At 41.8% G+C, this 18,996-nt stretch overlaps 1 protein-coding gene across 7 annotated transcripts in view; it reads right to left on the minus strand.

Moving 5' to 3' along the window:
• Nucleotides 1-18,996, minus strand: part of GRIN2B (glutamate ionotropic receptor NMDA type subunit 2B) — a 232,618-nt gene that overhangs the window by 22,136 nt on the left and 191,486 nt on the right. For all 7 annotated transcript variants that reach the window (XM_072923325.1, XM_072923321.1, XM_072923324.1 and 4 more), the window contains 3 exons: nt 6,570-6,730; nt 3,493-3,680; nt 1,444-1,682 (listed from right to left, as the gene is read on the minus strand). In XM_072923325.1, coding sequence (XP_072779426.1) covers nt 1,444-1,682; nt 3,493-3,680; nt 6,570-6,730 — 588 coding nt within the window. The remainder of the gene's footprint in view (nt 1-1,443; nt 1,683-3,492; nt 3,681-6,569; nt 6,731-18,996) is intronic.

The raw sequence follows: 18,996 nt of genomic DNA on the forward strand, positions 1-18,996 counted from the left end.
CGTGATTCTGTGTGGATGAAAGGATGAAAGTCTGTTTTGGCCCCTGAAAAACATCTGGGCATCAGTGAATCACTGACACAGGAGCTAACTTAAAAGGGAACAGCTTAATTTGTCATAAACTTAGCTACCTTTAACACCAGTACAGATTAGAAAAGGAAACAGAGAAAGAGCAGAACTCTTCAATAGATATGTAGGTATTTTGCATGTGGTTTACTGAGGTACAATAGAATTCTTAACTGCATTCTGTTAAATTTAACAGTGATAACAGGCTCTAAATTGACACCCCTGAAAGCAGAAGTCCTCTAATCAACCTCAAATCACATGAGAGAAAGGCCAAATTTCTCCACATTTTTCACAAGCTCCTTTCACCCATGACTGTTTGCAAGGGCTATCTGTAGGAACAGAACATAAGAGGCTCCTTTATTTCCTGACCTACCACATGGTGCCTGATGATTAATGTCAATTGTGAAATGGACACCATCACATCATGTTATCATGGTTTCTCAGCAGCTAGCAGATGATTAACATTTTTCAGACCTTTCACCAACCTAGCCCAGGTCTAAGAGATAACCACAGAATAAAATAATCTATTCTTATCTTAGGGTCACCAAACACAACACCCCATCTCATCTCCAGACTAAACCACATCAGAAACTAACAATATAGAAAGAGAGGCTGTGCCCTTGCATTCAAAAGGCTTTGTCATTTCTCTTCAATATGTTATGCAGCAATTATATACTCCTTGTACAATCAAAGAAACTTCTGCTACATCAGCTGAGCTAAAAAATACCAAGATTTGACCTCACTTCAGAATAGATTAGGAGAATGGACCAGTGGCTTGAAAGAAGGAAAATAAAGCTCAAAATGGGAAACTGCTAGCAACACTAATAGTAGAAGATGACTCAGAAATGGCTAGAATCTGTTTTAAATGTAAATGTTGTACCCTAAGGCAGATTTGCATAAAGCAATTGCTAAGTTTATGTGGTCATCCTCTGTAGAAAGATTTTTGCATAGTTCAGGGCATGGCTTTCGGTTAAGGACTTCTGACTGTCAATGAAGGCACACTTCTAGTTAACAAAAGGTCAGCTGAAAAGCTGCAATTTAGAGGGCAATGTAAAACTCCTGAATTTCTAATCATACTATCCATCATTACTTGATTACAACTCACAACTCATTTTGGGGGAGCAAACAGTAACAGTTAACTTGTCTTCTTCTGTGTTTTCCTCTCCACGTGAAATTTCCATTTTCTTTACCATAATCCAGCAGAGACCAGAGATGTCACGGAAAAAAACGAGCACGTTTTTTCAACATTAACAGTGCAAAGATGACACTGTGCAGACTGCCACCTGTGTATTAGACAGTCTTGGTGGATATTCCCATCTCCAGTACCTAGGACTGTCTAAATAAAGCCTCTATCCATCCATGACAGTTAATGGCACTCACCCTGCTGATGGAGAAGACCACACCGGGCTTGCCAGAGCAGACACCCATGAAACAGTGGCGGAATTGCCAGTAGAAGAGATGCTCACAGATGAAGGTGATGAGACTGAGGGCCATGGCTGCTCCCAACATGTAGAAGACACCTGCCATGTTATCTATATCCAGCTGGCTGCTCATAACCTCATTCTTCTCATTGTGACAAATGCCAGTGAGCCAGAGAGCTTCTAGCTCCTCCATCTCCCCTAGAATGACAGACAGGATGAAAGAAACAGATTAGATAATCCTGCAGTGTCTGAAGAGCTCAAACTGGAGCAGACTGAAAGCAAGAAGCTGATCTAATGTAATTTCCAGTCTCCACATTCTTTTTCCACATCTACAACATCCATAATATATTCTGACTGCCCTTCTGATGGGGGCAAGAGTCCATTTGCCACAGGAAAGTCAACGGGATTTTTCCAAAGCCTGATATTTGCCATAACAAGCTGTACCACAGGGCACAGCCATGACACTTGCTGGATGTCTACACTAAGATCCTGAAACAGTTGTCTACCACATGACTGAAGACCTGGCCTCACAAACTTCCACTTCCATTAAGTCAATGAAGGGAAAAATTAGTGACTGATAATGATAGACAAAAATTAATCACTTTTAGATGAAAACATTGTACGTTTCCAGCTTGGAATCAAAATATTGATTGTTTTCAATCAATTTTTGTTTCTATCATATCCATAGCTCATTAAAATCAGGTGCAATGTTCCAAAACAAAATTCAGTATTTTTATTTGGTTTTCTTCCCTTTAATTTTTTCCAAATTCAACACTTCTAAGGGCTTTGACCAATCAAAACTTTTACTAATTTATATCAGCTATGAGCAAATGTTCTGTACTCTAATTTCATACACCACTTACTACCATTATGGTACTTTCATGAGGGGTGATAGAGAGGTAAACACATGCACGCACATATTGAGACACTCAGAACAAACTAATTTTTCAGGATGACAAATTGTTTCATGTTGTTAGAAAAGTTAGTTTTTCACATTTTCAATCTCCAGTCCAGTGGCAGGGGGAAAAAATCCATATATTTAAGTAGTGCCATAACAGAGTCTTTGAAGCTTTGTGGTGAACATGTATCCTTCTCTGAAATAATACATACTAGGCTTTTTAAGAAACTGAACAATCTATCTGTCAGGTGGCCAACCTTCTGAAGTATGTCCAAGTTATGTTCTTTCCATATTTATAATACCATATGTTATTTTCAGATTTCAGGGGAGAAAAAGAATACTTATAAATAAAATAACCAGTGAATTTTATTTATTCATAAAAAAGGACCCTGGAAAATGTAATGTGAAATGGAAAAACAGGAAAATACTTGCTAAGAAGGAATTTCTTTTCCCATGAACAGTTTTTGTCAGTACTAGCAATTTCTCTGTATATTAAGAGGTGAACTAATAAGAACATTATAGGTAACTATTATGTTCTTGTTAAAAACTCATTCCAAAATATGCTTCTGAGTCTCAAGTTCTTCCTTGTTTGGTTTGGTTTTTGGTTTTTTGTTTGTTTTGGTTTGGTTTTTTATATTTTGGAAAATCTGATCTAGCTCTTTCATTAAGAAATATTTATCCTTTAATTCTGTAAACTCTGCACGGATTGATTCTGTCTAGAGCTATAAAGTATGGAATAACCACAGTCTGGTATAATTAGTGGGTTTGGTCATGGCAAAACCTCAAAGCTAGTAAAAAATTCACACCAGAAATCTTGTTTTTACAAGATATTTTTTTACATAAGATATTTTTCAAACACATATCTGAGCTTGTTCTATGAAAACTTTAATGCTTTTGGCACTGCTTTTGATGATACTGCTACCCTGCATCAATAACATGAAAGAAGTTACACTCTCGCATTTTTGGTGTGTTGCCTCTAAAGAAACCCCAATAATAATTCTATGTTCTCAACTCACATCTGAAGCACCAGAGCTAGAAACTTCCATTTCTTACATGCAAAACTTGGTATTTCTTAGGAAAATTCCAGCACCTCTTTTTCTTGTCACTTACCATCTCCAAAAAGCTGTAGAATTGCAAGATCAACCTGGCGCTTCCAGCCTGAGTCCTTTTGGATGGCAATGCCATAGCCAGTGGAGGCGAACACTTTCCCACTCCCAATCGTCACCAGCTTGCAGCCTTCATCTCTGCCAGCCATGTAGTTTAGCACTGCTGCATCATAAATGAAAGCATCCAACTTCCTGCACAGAGGCAAGAAACAAGAGGGTATAGTACAGAAAACATAACACCTGTATGAAATCAAAAGGTGTTTTTAAGGCAGCTAAGGAAGAAATTAACCTCTTTAAGATGTACTGCAATATATTATGTAGAATCATAAAAAGGTTTGGCTTGGAAAGGATTTTAAAGACAATCTAGTACCAACTCCCATGACATGGGCAGGAACACCTTCCACTAGACAACGTTGCTCAGAGCCCTATCCAGCCTGGCCCCAAACACTCCTAGGGATGGGGCATCCACAACTTCATCACCCCACAGTAAAGTGCTTCACCACCATCATGCAAAATATTTTTTTTTCTAATACCTAATCTATCTAATCTTTCAGATTGAAACCATTCCCCCTTGCCCTGTCACTACATGCATTAACAAAAAGTTTCTCTCCAGCCCTCTTGTAGGTTCCCATCAGGAAGGTCACAATTAGGTCACCCTAAAGCCTTCTCTTCTGAACAATCCCAATTTTCTCAGCCTTTCCTTGTAAGAAGAGGTGCTCTATCCTTTTAATCATCTTGGTGGCTTCCTCTGGAATTTCTGCAACAGGTCCATGTCGATGCAGCACTGCAATTGTGGTCTCACCAGAGCAGAGCAAAGGGGCAGAATCCCCTCCTTCATCCTGCTGCCCACACTCCTTTGGATGCAGCCCAGGATACAATTGGCTTTCTGTGCTATGAGTGCCATTGCTGGGTCATGTCCAGCCTCTTGTCCACCTGCACTCCCAAGTCCTTCTTGGCAGGGCTGACCTTGATCCCTTCATCCCCCAGCTGGTGTTGATACCAGGGGTTGCCCCAATCCAGGTGCAGCACCTTGCACTGGGTCTTGTTAAATCCCATTAAATCCCCATGTGCCCTCTTCTTGAGCCTGTCCAGGTCCCTCTGGATGGTATCCCATCCTTCAGGCATCATCTTCACCTTCACCATAGTTAAAAAAATCTAAGCCTACAGCTGTCTTACAGGTGAATCTGGGTTATAAATGAGGATAGTTTATTTCTTTCTGACTATCTGCTAATCGTCATTTCTGATCTTAAAGGAAATTTGGGATACACATATACTGCTAGATAAAGATGAATGAAGAGGAAGTCAAGGGGATCTATATCCTGAAGATTAGCTTATATTTCTGTACTGCCTTTCATCTTGAAAGAATCTAAAATGTCTTATAAAATATATCAATATTAGATGGCAAAGTAGGGATTGAAGTAAGGAAGATATTTTCTTCAATTTAAATGCTGGCCTGACTTAGTTGAGAAAAATTCTTTTTTTTTTTCAAATCAAATACAGCCAGGACATTATGTTTAACCCCTCAGTTACTGTGAAAAGTACTACCAGATCTTTACCAATGTCAACTTGGCCACGAGAACAGCTTTACCCTGCTGAATTGGTCTTTGTTAAAGAATGTTCAGCTGAAAATCACAATAAAAATTCTGTTTCAACACGAAGAAATCCCCATAATGGACTGTGTAGAGAGCACAATGGCCTGATGAGAGCCTTTTCATACTGCAACAAATTGATTTGGATGTGGGGGGCAGTCTCAGGAGGCTGCATCTTCCACAAACCCAAAGACAGCTGATGAGTAAATCCTCCCACTAGATCTGAAATGAAACATTTTCTGATAAATGACCTAAGATCTTCCAGTTGCACATTCTCTCTCACATACTATGTTTACAATACACCTCCTGCACATATATTTACAGTATGGTGATTATCTCAGTTCAAGTCCTTATCTGTGAGGAAGTCTGTCCAAGGGTGAATATGAAGCCAGGATGACATCTATCACAAGTGATGAACTCAATTTCATCCATATATTTCCAGGACAGTGCATATTTATTTCCTGAATGATGACTATCCTGGCAAATGTACCCTCTCAGGATGATATCCAACTATGGTGCAGCCGTTTTTAATGGGCTGCAGGCCTCTGAACCTGGCAAAGAGGTTTAGGAATATTCAGTCACTCTAGTAATTAAATTGGCTAAACATCTTAATTTGTGCTTTGAAATGAACTTTTTCATAAGAGTGCAACATGAGTGTAAGCAAAAATATTTTTTGTTCACTGTGGCTGGGTTCTGACAACCAAAATGGTCAGTTCTGAGAGCAGGTCTTTAATTACAAAGGACAAAGGCTTGCAAAATGTCATTTTGAGTTAGGTCCTTTGCAGATTCACTATTATTAAAATAGGATGAGCTATTCAAGCATGCTTTTTGCTAACGATTTTTCCCATGTCTCCAAAATTACCCAAGGAAACACATTTTTTTATACTTCCATATTATTCAAACAATGTTTTGCTTAGCCCTTGATACTAAAATATTCCAGAGAGTAGGTTACTTCTAAACTATTTGCTTCAAACCTACCTTCCATTATATTGTATTAGCTGGTGATACACTGGGGTGGGATTAGTCTGACAGCTTCCTGATTAACATAATCTTTTATACACAGAAGGAGGGAAAACAAAGGAATTTCCAGATGACAATATAAATGCTCTGAAAAAAACTTTGCCCACAGAGACCTGTGAGCCTTTCTTCTGAATGCATAAAAACCCATCGGCATGAAACATCTTGATGAAGCAAGGTTTTCAGGACCAATACACACATGGATTATGTACACATGGATACAGTAGATCCTCTTTTTGTTTTAAAATTCTTATAAACACAGCAAAAACAGAAACTTTTATACAGATCTCAATAGAAAAACCTGGTAAAAAGAATCACAGAGTCCTGTGCTACTGTGCTATGTGTGGTCTAGCTATACTTTTAACCATGGAATGATAATAGAGGCTCATTTTTCAAACCCTAAAAAGTAAATTTTCCAAAGAAGCATGAAAAAAGTCAGGTTTCTGTGGTGAGTAAGCATGTAAGAAAGCCTCACCCAGTCTTCAGCGAGAACAGTGCATCGTCCACCCCCCTCTGATTGAACTTCACCATGTAGCTGTGCATTTCAGGGTAGTTGTTGCGGATGTTCCTTTCCGTGCTGCCGTTGGGAACTGTCCCGAAGCGGAAAGGGGGTGAGAAGTCATTTGGTTTCTGGAACTGAAGAGACAGAAAAAGGAACATTTCTTACAGTCTTTCAGACGGAAGCAGTCATCTGGTTGGGAGAATGTCGGAAGCTTGATCTGATTTTATTTTACTACCATGTAGCAAACATAATTAAGAATATATATTTTATTGTTTTCAAACATTAATATCTCATATTAATGCCTAAGAAACAAGAAGTAAATCTGAGCAAGCTGTTCTTTTTCTCTACTCTGGATTAAGTGCATGAAATAGTCAGTGATCAGAGATTAAATAGGGGGTTTGATCAAAAGGAAAAAGGAAAGGGAAAATGTAACAGTCGTGCTGGAATACAGTCAAGAAACAGTTTCCAATAAAGTCTATGTGATGTGCTTTTTACCCGCAAATCGTCATTTATTTCCTAAGAAGTATCTTTTTCAACTCTGTGGATGACTTTACGCTTCCCACTCCTGACAGAGATAGAAAAGTAGTTAATGACAAGAGATGCCCTCTCAGCACACCTCACACCCACTTCACCAAACAAATTAGTAGCTTTCAAAGTATTGGGCAAATGTCCCAAATAAAATGCTATTAGTGGCTGCAAGTTACTAGTTCCATTTGATGCCCAGAACAGAGCTGGCAGAACACTCCAAAGCTTTTGCTGCTCACAAGAAATACATTCATCATATCATTCCCCCATGGCTGCAAGCCTGTGAGATTTTATATGCCGCTTGCTTAACTCAAGTCATAATCAGTGCTCTCTGGGATTTTATGAGGAGTAAAATTTAGACTGTCAATTATCAAGACTGCTTAAAACCCCTAGAACCAGCAGATGAGAAGGAGCACAGAACTATAAACCAGGAACTGAATAAGCAGTAAAGAAAAAGATGCAAAGGTAGGTTAAATGGAAGAAAGCCTCCTCCTCTCTGGATATGTCAGGCAGTAGCTTGCGTGGTGTTATTTCTTGACTCCCAGCTGTGACTATGTATTTCTGTGATCCTGAGAAGCACACTGACAACAGGCTAATGGTCAGACCAAAACCATTTAACAGCAGGAGTGCACCTGGTACTTGAATATGTGCAGCCATGCACTGCCACCTTCTACAGGGCGGCAATCTACAGACAGTTCTAGCTTAAAACATATGCAGATGAGCCTTGTTCTTGAGCTCTACTTAAAGCCATTTTGGAACTTGGTCAGCTCAGCTGAGGAGGCCAGAGCCCCTAAAGCAGGGTATCTCACTCACAACGCAGCCATGAGAACAGCTAGAAGCTGTGTCTGTGGACAGGTGAACACATTGTTCACCTGTTTCTGTGTATCAGCCAACTCATCTCTCCAGTTTGGATGGCAAGATGGGCTAACTTGTATGTTCATAGGAGTGTGTGAGAGATAACATGTATCCTACTGCTTTAAGCCAATAAAAAACATCAGGGCTGTTTTTCTGAACTCAGGTTAGTGCATCACCAACAAAACAGAAGTTTCATATAGCATAAAATAGACTGTAAAGTGTCTCTTAGAACTTTGTCACACCCTCTAGGGAGGAAGACAAACTCACAGCTATCAAAGACTGTAATGAAAGCAAACTTTGATGGGAGAAAAATCACCGCAGCATGCTAAAATTATTCTTTTTTACTAAGTTGATTAAAGCAGCAGCCTAGGGGACCCATCACAAGGAGGGCACTGCCATGCCAGACACAAAGAAACACAGTCTCTCCCCTGACATGCTAAACCAGGAGATTGCAGTGTGAGCAACTTGCTCTCCCAGAGGCTGAAGAACTCCACCTTAAAGGCATACAGGATATTCCCATTCCCACAGAACCCTCCGACGGAGTACAGTCAACAGGAGAAGCATCAGGCAGGCCTGACCAACATTTGTTTGACTGAGTTTTGGCATGTCCATTTTATATTTCCACCCTCCATTCCCAGTGACACAATCTCTAGTTTTGTCTGCTTCCATCATGGTGATTACAATTGGAGTAAGAAGGATTACAGAGTCAGGCATTTTCCTGTGATAAGAGAAATAATCCCAACTCTGAACTTTTTTTTGTCCCCACGCTGCTTCCAGAGCCCATAATAGCAGCCACAGGTGAAAGGCTCCAAATTTAATTTTTAATCTCCTGGACAATCGATAAATGAATGAAAACATTTCTCTTGTAAGAAATTACTATTTCTGGCAACAGGGAAAGCACATTTCTAGAGAAAGAAGTCAGGTTGATGACTTCTGCAAATTCACATACTACTCATTCACTCACCAGTCCTTATCTCCTGCTGATTCTTTAGTCAGGACAGATCTTCAAATGCAAATTACTCTCCACACACCAACATGCACACACACTACAGCAATAGCTTGGTGAACAGCAAGACAGGAAATTATATGAAAGGATCCATATGGGGCCCACACCAGACTTGAGTGCCAAGAGGAACACAGATTCCCAGCTAACCTAGCTTAATATTTACAAAGCTGAAAGTAACCAATGTCCAGCTGACTCCATAGTTAATGCAGCCAGAGATAAGCAGCTACTTCTCCATATTTGAGAAGCAATAGCAGTACATGCATGCAGTTTTCTGATAAGAGAGAAGTTCAAAAATCCCCATGTGTGTTTCTTGGTAGTAAGTGGGCACAGCCCAGTCCAGGGATGAAGGGATCTCCAATGAGCTCTCCAGAATCAAAAAATATTGCATCATTCTAAATTAATTTCTGTCCCACACAGCTCATCCTAAGGGAACAAGAAGACATATGAGCCTTCCCAGAAAGTTCATGGGACAGATGGGGAAGGAGTGTGTCCTCTTCTGCCAGCACGGTAGAGGAATGTGTGGAAGAGCTGGAGATAATCTGTAAAGAGGAAACTTAATTGATAGATTGTCACAGAGTTGAGAAAGGAAAGCCACTTGTTTGATTTCTCCCAGGGTCTGGGACCAAGAGCACGGATCATGAATATCAGCCCCAGGGAAGCAGGGCTCTTTGGCAGATGGGTCTATAGGGAGTCTGAGACATGAGGGAGGAGATGATGAACAATGCAGGAACCATTACATGGAGGAAGCCTGTGCAGGGGTAATCTCAATGCTGCAGTGAACACAGACAAAGGAATTAACCACAGATATGGACAGAAAGGGTCAGAATGTAGATTAATTAGAGCTCTGTCCCATTATTTCTCTTGTCAGAGCTTTAAGTCACAACAACTCCACTCCAGGCATCTGTGAATAGGAGTCCTGTAAGGTTCTGGCAAAAAAAAAGCGTGGTACTAGGGGAAGTGAAGATAAGCAACTATATCAGTTTCTGAGAAAACCCAGCTGTATAGGGTCCACACTTGTAGGAGCCCAACGTTATACTTGCCTGTAGCAGGAGACCCATCCTGCTGCCCAGCTCTACCTTCCTCAAAGGGTGACTGCCTGTGAGGGAACCAGCAGAGCTCAGCTGCAGTCCTGTACCCTAAGAGCCCCAGACAGAGATGTATCCCACTCATTCACCATGGAACCTCTGTTGTGAGATGTTCCCCTATTATGTACCCAACGTGATGTGTACATCCTCTTACCCATGAAAGAAGTCACACATGCTTCCTATCAATTGTGAAGGTGGATGCTAGAGATGAGGGTGGAAAGCAGGCACTGAGGATGCCTGAAGGGCTGCGGTAGCTCTGGGACACGAGACATCTATGTTCAGAGCCCAGTGGCTGCCTGCCTGTTCAACCCCTCACTCCACAAACTGAAATCAAGGCGCATTAAGCGCAAAGCAGACCTCGGCTTTGCAAAAGTAACCTCCCCGAGTCAGAGAGCAGAAATCTTCCTCCTCTGGAGAGCAATAAACACACAGGCTGGAAGCTGTTAGCACATTCAGGGGGGAGAGCTCCTTTGCCACTCCCCTCCATATCTCTCCACGAGAGCTGTCGACAGCAGCAGTGAAAGCGGGTTTAAGTGACTCAGCTGGCAGAGCTGTTTCATTAGCAATTTGGAGCCATGCCGCGCAGAAAGCAGCATTGTTCTCAGATGTTCGGGTATCAATCTGCATAATGAAACAGGTGATAGGAGCTCTTCCCATTCATGCAGCAGCAATTGGAGGGGATTTAGAGATGAGGGGAAGGGGTTATGTCTAATTGGCCACAATTAATTTGATGAGATTTTTTTTTTTCCAATATATTGTCTATCACTGAATGGATCCTACAGAAAAGCACATCTGCACTTATTTATCTGCCTCATGTGGGCCCTGTTTACACTGTAAAGTGTTTGCCAATAGCATTGAAAGCAGTTTCCCAAACTCAGCAGGCTCTTGCAACAAAAAGTCTCTTTTTTAACAGCCGATCTACTTTTACACTGCTGCAAAAAAGCCCAAATCAATCCACTGCTGAATAACATAATGAGCTGGTAGAACTTGGTGCAAGGCTGGGTGTGTGGGTGTAGTGCTTATACAGCTTCTCTGGGAGTAAGGCCCAGATGACCAGTTTTAGTTCTCTACCACAGGGAGACCCACAGCTCTGACAAATCAAACTGAGAGTCACAAATTCAGATCCTCTGCTAGCTTCAAGTCCAAAAGAGCTTAAGCCCTGATTAGATACTTTGAGTTCACTTCATTTACCCAAAAGTAGGTGCCAAGGTGAGATGCCTAGGGAACTTCACCCTGGGAACTGGTCTCTCATAGTCCCTGTGTCAAATCTGCCTGCCACCTGAGGGTAGTTTGGACACCTAAAATAGCTCTAGACATCTACAGCAGCCCAAATGAATCTAGCCACTGGACCATTCAGCTCTCAGGACATCTCCCTCCAAAAGTACAGGGAGCCAACCACTATGGGTAGCAACAAGACTGAAATGCCCACCACCCTCCTAATGTATAACCTCTTTGCATTGCCCAAACATCCTCAATTGTCTCCTCTTGTTCTGGTACAGTTGCATGTCACTGCAGTCAGCTTGCCCCTTTCTTCATTGCCTGAAAATCCAACCAGGCTGTTTGCACAAGAGCTTCCTTCAGAATCTTAAAAATTGAAGAGTAGGTAAATGGTTTTCAGGTCTAACTCTGAGGTAGCTCTGTGTTTGTACTTAAGTCCTGATAGGGTACACATGTCCAAGCAGCATGTCTTGCTATAGCTGCCTTCTATGTCCTCCGTTTCAGCTGGAAATTAATTCCTTCACAGCTAATGGACAACTCTCAAAGAGAAAGAGCTTTTTTTTGGTCCTTATTGCCAAAATATATCATTTTTGTCCCCAAGCTGCACCACAAACAATGACTCAGAATCACAAACCTGGATTTGACCCTGAGAGATATCTCTTCCACCTCTATCTCTCTGGTGAGTCTCTCCTGGACATCACCATTCCTGACATGTTGTGTTGTGTTTTTTCTTTGATTTGATATTTGTTCAGTGTTTGTTCACCCCCCCGCCCCAATCTCCTCCCTTCCCCAGCTGTTAATCTTCCCAAGCTCTTCCCTAACCCCCTCCTCTCCAAATTGTCAATCCCCCCTTTCCCTGCCCCTTTCCCCAAAACATTCCCTGTCACTCCTCCTATCCTCCTCCCCTGCTTCCAGAGAATTCCCTGTCCATTTAGTGAGGTTCAACACCCTATTGGTTACTTTGTGTTATTCCCCTCCCCTGTTTCCCCTGATAGGTTTGTGATATGTTAGTCCCACCCTAAACTCCTCCCCTGCTCTACCCTCATTGGTTGCTGTTCCTATACCCCTCCTCTTGCGTTCCTGTATAAAACCTTTGTTCACCCTCCCTTGAGGGTTTTGGGGCTCGCTGAATAAAACCATTGTGTTCACCCCTAAGTCCCGTGTCACCTCTGTCTGTCCCCGTGCCGACAACTGGGACTGCAGAGCTTCACTGCCCGTTCTCTTCCCTCGCCACCCAGCACGCCACCGCTCGGGGTAATCACGGCGAGAGGAGCTGCCCACGAGTTACAACACTGACAGCTCTTAATCCAGCCCACTGTGGAAGATGGCTGGTGCTGGAGACTCCTCCATGCCCTGGACAATGCCCACCAGAGCTTTACTACTACTACTGGAAAGTTCTTCCAAGTATCTGAACTAAAGCCATCCAGCTGCAAATACAACTGCAATATTTTCTGTTATCTCGTCCATGGGCAGGGATATCCAAATAGTTTCTTCTCCTCTGAAGGTGCATTTTATATATTTGAAGACCATTGTGCTGCTGCTTCACCATATTCTTTGACTGCAGCTAAAGAAGCCCAGTTTCTTTAGTCTTTCTTTGCAAGCTGTATTATATGGACCTGCAACCATTCTTGCTGTTGTCCTTTGCCTGTATCCTGTAGGTCTTTCCTTGACTTAACTTTGGTTGGTGAACATGCTCTCCATCGTATCAAGAACAATCTGATCAAGACCCAAAGATGCTGAGAGAATGTTACAGTAAAAAAGCTTGCAGTAAGGCAACACAAGCAATGTACTCAGTGTTCATGCTCATTATTACTCTTCTCAGGGCCTCTCTGTGTTAGATCATGTTTTGTCAATCCCTCACTTTCAGCTTTCAAGTTCTTCAAAGCTGCAACTCTGTCCTGATATGCATTCAGGTAGTAATCAATTTGTTTCTGGAATGTCAATCAACACTACCAGCACCATCTCCAGGGCTTTTACTGTATTCTTTTCTTTCTGCAGCTTGGATTGTGCACATAAGCACAACCACAAACCCGTGCCTCTGTCATCTGTCCTGGTAGAGGAGGTGCTCTACAGATTTCAAGTACGGAACTTGCAACTGTTGGTGTCTTGGTGTTGTAGGCACTTTAAAATTGACAAAATTGCATCCCAGCTAGGAGTGTGCCAGCTGTGCCAGCCCAACAGTATAGGCAGAAAATCATACTGCAGACCTAAATTTTAGCACTTGTACAAATGTGTGAGGAGAGCAGACTAAAGTGACTGTGCTGCTCATTCTCTATTATTAATGACTCTCTTGTACAGATAATTCTCAAGATTCATTCCTAAAGCATTCCTCTCCCCTCTGTATAGTCATGTAGTTTCGATGTTACAGATATTTTTTATTTCCAAGGTGGAACTCTCAGCCATTTCCAAATGACTATGAGTTTTCAGATCATCCTTTTACCCTATCTCTTTTTATTTCTCTCCTGCATTCCATCACAATAACATTCTCTGCCTCCTCAGCAGTTGCTGGGACTCCTCACAGCTCTGAATCCAGGTGCCACATCAACTCTTCCTGAAACCCCAGTTTCTTATCTTCACTAGTCAAAAAACACGTCTTGATTTATAAACAAAAAAAGGAAGCTAAAAAAAAAGGGGACCCAACAGCGCCAAATCAAATATGTAGCTTTTGGAAGGGCATAAAATTACCCTGTCCTACCTCAGACTTTGACTTTGTGGTTTATCTTATTATTCAGTACCCAGTGATGTTTCAAATTCTCTGTCTTGCTTTGCATATTGCTTTCACCCATGAATTGCTCTAGATAAGTCCGAGAAAGGAGTTATCAGTTAGTGCAGCTGACTGCAGTGAAGTTGGCAAAGAATTCTATTAAAGTCCCTTTTAAAGGAAGATGTAGTATGGGTCAGACCCACAAACAAAAAAGAAAAATATCTGTGAATGTCTGTTGGTGAAATATGGGCACATGTGGGTCGGGAAAGGGAACAGAACACCTGGTGACAATGCAGAGGTGAGGGGGGACAGGTGAAAGCAAAAGAAAAGAGTTCAAATATAGCAACTTTAAAAATAGTTGTCCTTGCAAAATATTTGAGATGAAAGCAGAGATCCAATTGGTGGAAGAAGCCTCCATCACATGCGGTTATTGCCAGAGCAGTGCACACAGTAGGATTGTGCAGCCTCTTTGCAAGCTGGATTGCTATGTAGAGACCTGCTCTGTGCCACTTCTGCACCTTGGGCAGTGCAGCGTCACCCCAAATAGATGCTATGTCGGGGATCCCACGTCCTCCATGGACACACCTACTTGTGCCTGCTGCCACCACACTGCCTTCATACTGACCCAAGCACTGCAGATACATCAGGTCTCAGAGGCCACTGCAGGATCCCAGCATCACATACAGACAGAGCCCACCCACACCAGCACACCAGGAGTCTTCTGGGTGGGGCAAGTGTGTGAACATTACAAAGGTTTTGCGCAGTTTCTCCACCCAACAGGTAATACTGAAGCCTTAAATATTCCTCAGGACACATTTGGCAGTATATAGGTTTCAAGTCACTGTTAGGTGTCCCTCAAGCTTGACCAGAAATCTGTAGTAGAATGACTGAGCTTCACCAGTCAGAGCCAAAAGCTGCTTGCACAGCTCAAGTGTTAGTATGTATGGTATCAGAACACCACAGTCATATCTGTTGCAATGATGGGTGCTATGAAATCATAGCAACGGTACACTTAACTTTTGGTTGTGTGCATGTAAAGGATGGAGATCTTCTGTTTATCCAGCATCAAATCATGCCATGTATTTAGTTCTTGAAAGTCAGGTTCCTTGGAAGCTAAACACAGTGGGTCAAAGGGTATCTACTGAATAATTCCAGGCAAACACAAAAGAGAAATTCATGAGGCAGAAAGATGCCACTTACTACACTCATGTTAATATCATTAGGAGTGTAGATGTTCATTCAGAGGGAGAAAATTAACTGATTAAAAAGACCTTGAGAAGAGAGGTGACAGCTAAGTACAGAGGAATTTAAAATCCGCTTTGTTTGCACATGAGATGGCTGGTTAACAAATTATGAAACAGTCTGAGAAATTCAGAGGATGTAGTTTGGTGGGGAAGCAATTCCATTTTTCACTAACATTTTCACGTACAAAGGAAGGTCAGATCCTCCTGTCTTCTGAATACTAACAGTAGCCAACCTACTATTATGTGGGCACTATCCACTGGGCAGCACAGTGAAACCCTGCACAAGCCTGGCAAACCTGTAAAAGACTTCACAGGGCCCATAATTTTCATCCAAGCAATTTTAAAAGCTTAGTAAAGACATTGTGAGATTTCTTAAGCACATCTGTAGAGCAGAAAGGCAAAGCAAAAAAAGCAGGACTCTTCAGACAGGGCAGCACCTTCCCAGAGCTGGGAGAGAATGCCTTCCTTTAACCTTCTGATGAAAGCTGCCTCCTACCTGCAAGTGTAAGACAGAGAAATGAAAGCCATATCATTCCCATGTGACTGGCACTTCCATGTGTGTAGCACTGAGCTACACCTGAAGGAAACAAGTCTACTGGGCCACTGAGATTTAGGGGAAGTTTGACCTTGAGTAGACAAAGGCCTGGGAGAAGCAAGGCTTCTTTCCATGCAGTGAAGTAAAAATGCCCAGAAAGGCAAAACCTGCCAAATATTTATCAAGTATATGTATGTGCATATAACTCCAAATGTCACAGTCACTAGGCATCAGGAATGAAAGTGTGGGGGTACAGGTGTTGTATACTTTTTTTTTTTTAAATCCTGTAGATCTCATACTTGCATCCCTTCCCCACCACTAATTCAGCCCTGATCATTCAGCTGAAGGAGCCAGCTCTCATCTCTCAGGCTGCCAAATTTTGGTGGCAGGGCCATTGTCTTTTATTTGACTGCAAAGTGCCAAGTACATTTATGGCACCATATAAATAATAAATAAAAATATTCATTGTTTTCCTCTCCCCGGGCTTATACTGATGTGAGAAGCAGGACAATCTTTTGCTTCCCTCTCTCCCTCTCCCCATTACGTAACCCTCCAAAGACAGCTTTTTCCAGACTGCCAAGCAATTAGCACAGAAGCAACCAAATTTAACCACTACCTCCAAAGGGGGATAGCTCCAGGAGCTGGTGAAAAGGAAGATGAAAAGAAAGGGTCAGTGGTGGCCAAGGCCTGGGAAAGGTCAGGGTGCAGTGGAGGAGGAATGCAGAAGCTGCAAGCTAAGGACTACGCCACGGCGCCATCACCAAAGTCCCTCATCTAGCAACTCTCATCTGTACCTCCAGCAAAGCCCAGGGGTTTGCATTTCTTCCTTTCCAGCAAGGATCCTTTCCAGCAAGGATGAATTAAGCCTACAGTCTGAGTATCCCCTCCACTTGCATCTTACCTGCTTAAGTTCCCAACTAAACTGTATTTTAATTGTCAGAAATCCTGAATAGTCCCATTACGCGTTTTTACTGTCATTAAATAATAGAACGGGGTGGAAAGGACTTTAAAAATCATCTAACCCCAATCCTCATGCCATGGGCAGGAACACCTTTCATGATACCAGTTGCTCAGAGCCCCATCCAACCTGGCTTGAACGGTTCCAGGGATGAGGCATCCACAACTTCTCTGGGCACTGCTTCCAGTGCATCGCCACCATCACAGCAAATACTTTTTTTCCTAATACTTAACTCAAACCTATTCTCTTTCAGTCTGAAACCCTTACCCTTGTCCTGTCATTACATGCTCTTGTTAAAAAGTCTCTCTCCATCTTTCTTGTAGGTTTCCCTCCAGGTACTGGAAGGCCACAATTAGGTCACCTTAAGGCCTTCCCTTTTCCAGATTGAACATTCCCAGTTCTCTCAGCCTTTCCTTGTAAGGAGAGGTGCTCTGTCCCTTTAATCATTTTGGTGGCCTCCTCTGAAATTGCTGTAACAGGTCTGTCCTTTTTTGTGCAGAAACCCCAGAGCTGGATGCAGCACTGCAAGTGAGGTCTCGCCAGAGTAGAGCAAAGGGGCAGAATCTCCTCCTTCATCCTGCTGCCCACACTCCTTTGGATGCAACCCAGGATACAATTGGCTTTCTGTGCTGTGAGTGCCATTGCTGGGTCATGTCCAGCCTCCTGTCCACCTGCACTCCCAAGTCCTTCTTGGCAGGGCTGACCTTGATCCCTTCAACCCCCAGTCTTTTTTGATACCAGAGAAGTCCCTACAGATGAACAGAAAAAGAGAGAATCCTGAGAGACCAAGTGAAGGCTAAAGCACACTGAAGCCTCCTTGCTGCTCCGCACTGTACAGTGCTGAGCTGAAGAAAAAGAGGGAGAATGACAAAGAAATTAGGACTGAAGCAGGGGGAAAACAAAACATGTTTGAAGACCTTTAAACTTTAAACATTTATAGTCTTAAAAACTACTGAATCACATTTTAGCACACAGGCACAGAGGTTTGTTCCAAAGATCTCAGAAAACATAACAATTATCCCAATACAAAGTCTGCAGAATGTCTAAATCTAAGATAAACACACCCATCTGCAACTGCAAAAATTTATCTATGATTATATTTATGTTTACAATAAATGTAAGTCACAAATCAGAAAAATCTATTAATAACATGATATGCTGTAGTTATTTAATAGCTATTTATTAATACGAAAATTTTAGCATCATATGTAATTATACATAGTACACATGCATTATGTGCGTTTACACATAATATATAGCTACACTATGTAATATTTTAAAATACTTCATACTATAGCACCTGATGATTTACAAGGACATAAAGAGAAATAATCAAATTTAAAGCCATAATATTTCAGACTATCAGAGGTCTGAGTTTTTTACACTTCAGTATGAAGCAGTGTTTCTTGTATTAAGTGCTAATTGATACCACTATTTTTGATAAAGGTCATATTTAAGCAAAAGGCACAGTTCAACACATTTACAGGGAGATGTACCCCTAGGAAAGCACTGCGGAAAGAAATTCAACTCTACCCCCATGACATAAGGTTTGGAGATTCAAGAACCTCTTTATTTTGGGGACGTTTTTAGTGCCAAGTAAGGTGCATCAGATTTACACATCCTGGAAGAGGTTATGATTTATCACAGGAGGACAGGATTGAAAGTGGCATGGTCCTTCTTCTGTCTGCCTAACTCATATCTCCACAAAGGTGTCCTGACAATAAAAATCATACTGCTGTTGAAAGACGGTGTACTTTCTGCCTTTGGACACTGCCACATAAAACTTCCTTTGTATCCTGCTGAAATGTATGGAAGTACCACAAATGTCAGTTAACACTATTTAATCCCATGGAAGATTTGTACTGCTTCCAAGCCATCCAGTTAGACAATCTTCCCCTTGTAGAGCTCACAAGGCACAAGACTGACCCTCACTTTTAGTCCACTTGAAAAACTCTAGCTGAAGGTTATCTGCTCTGCATTTTCTCTGAACTTCTCCAGTGCAGGTATTTGTTGTACAAAAGCTGCAAGCTCAGGGAAGCATTTAACTGCAATCATGTGAAAAATAGCCCATTAACTCTTTTATGTCACCACTCATGAGCACAAAGTTAAGCACACGCTTAAGTCTTCTGCATATCTGGGATCCTTGTAAAATTTTGATTTAATGTGCTGCAAAGTACAATGTGGGAAATAATTCATCTTTCAGTTTCACAGTCAAGCATCTATTACTGCCAGAAAAGAGCAGATCCTTTTCTTTCTGTACGTTTTTCAGT

The sequence above is a fragment of the Taeniopygia guttata genome, chromosome 1A (genome assembly GCF_048771995.1).
Source record: "Taeniopygia guttata chromosome 1A, bTaeGut7.mat, whole genome shotgun sequence".
Taxonomy (NCBI): domain Eukaryota; kingdom Metazoa; phylum Chordata; class Aves; order Passeriformes; family Estrildidae; genus Taeniopygia; species Taeniopygia guttata.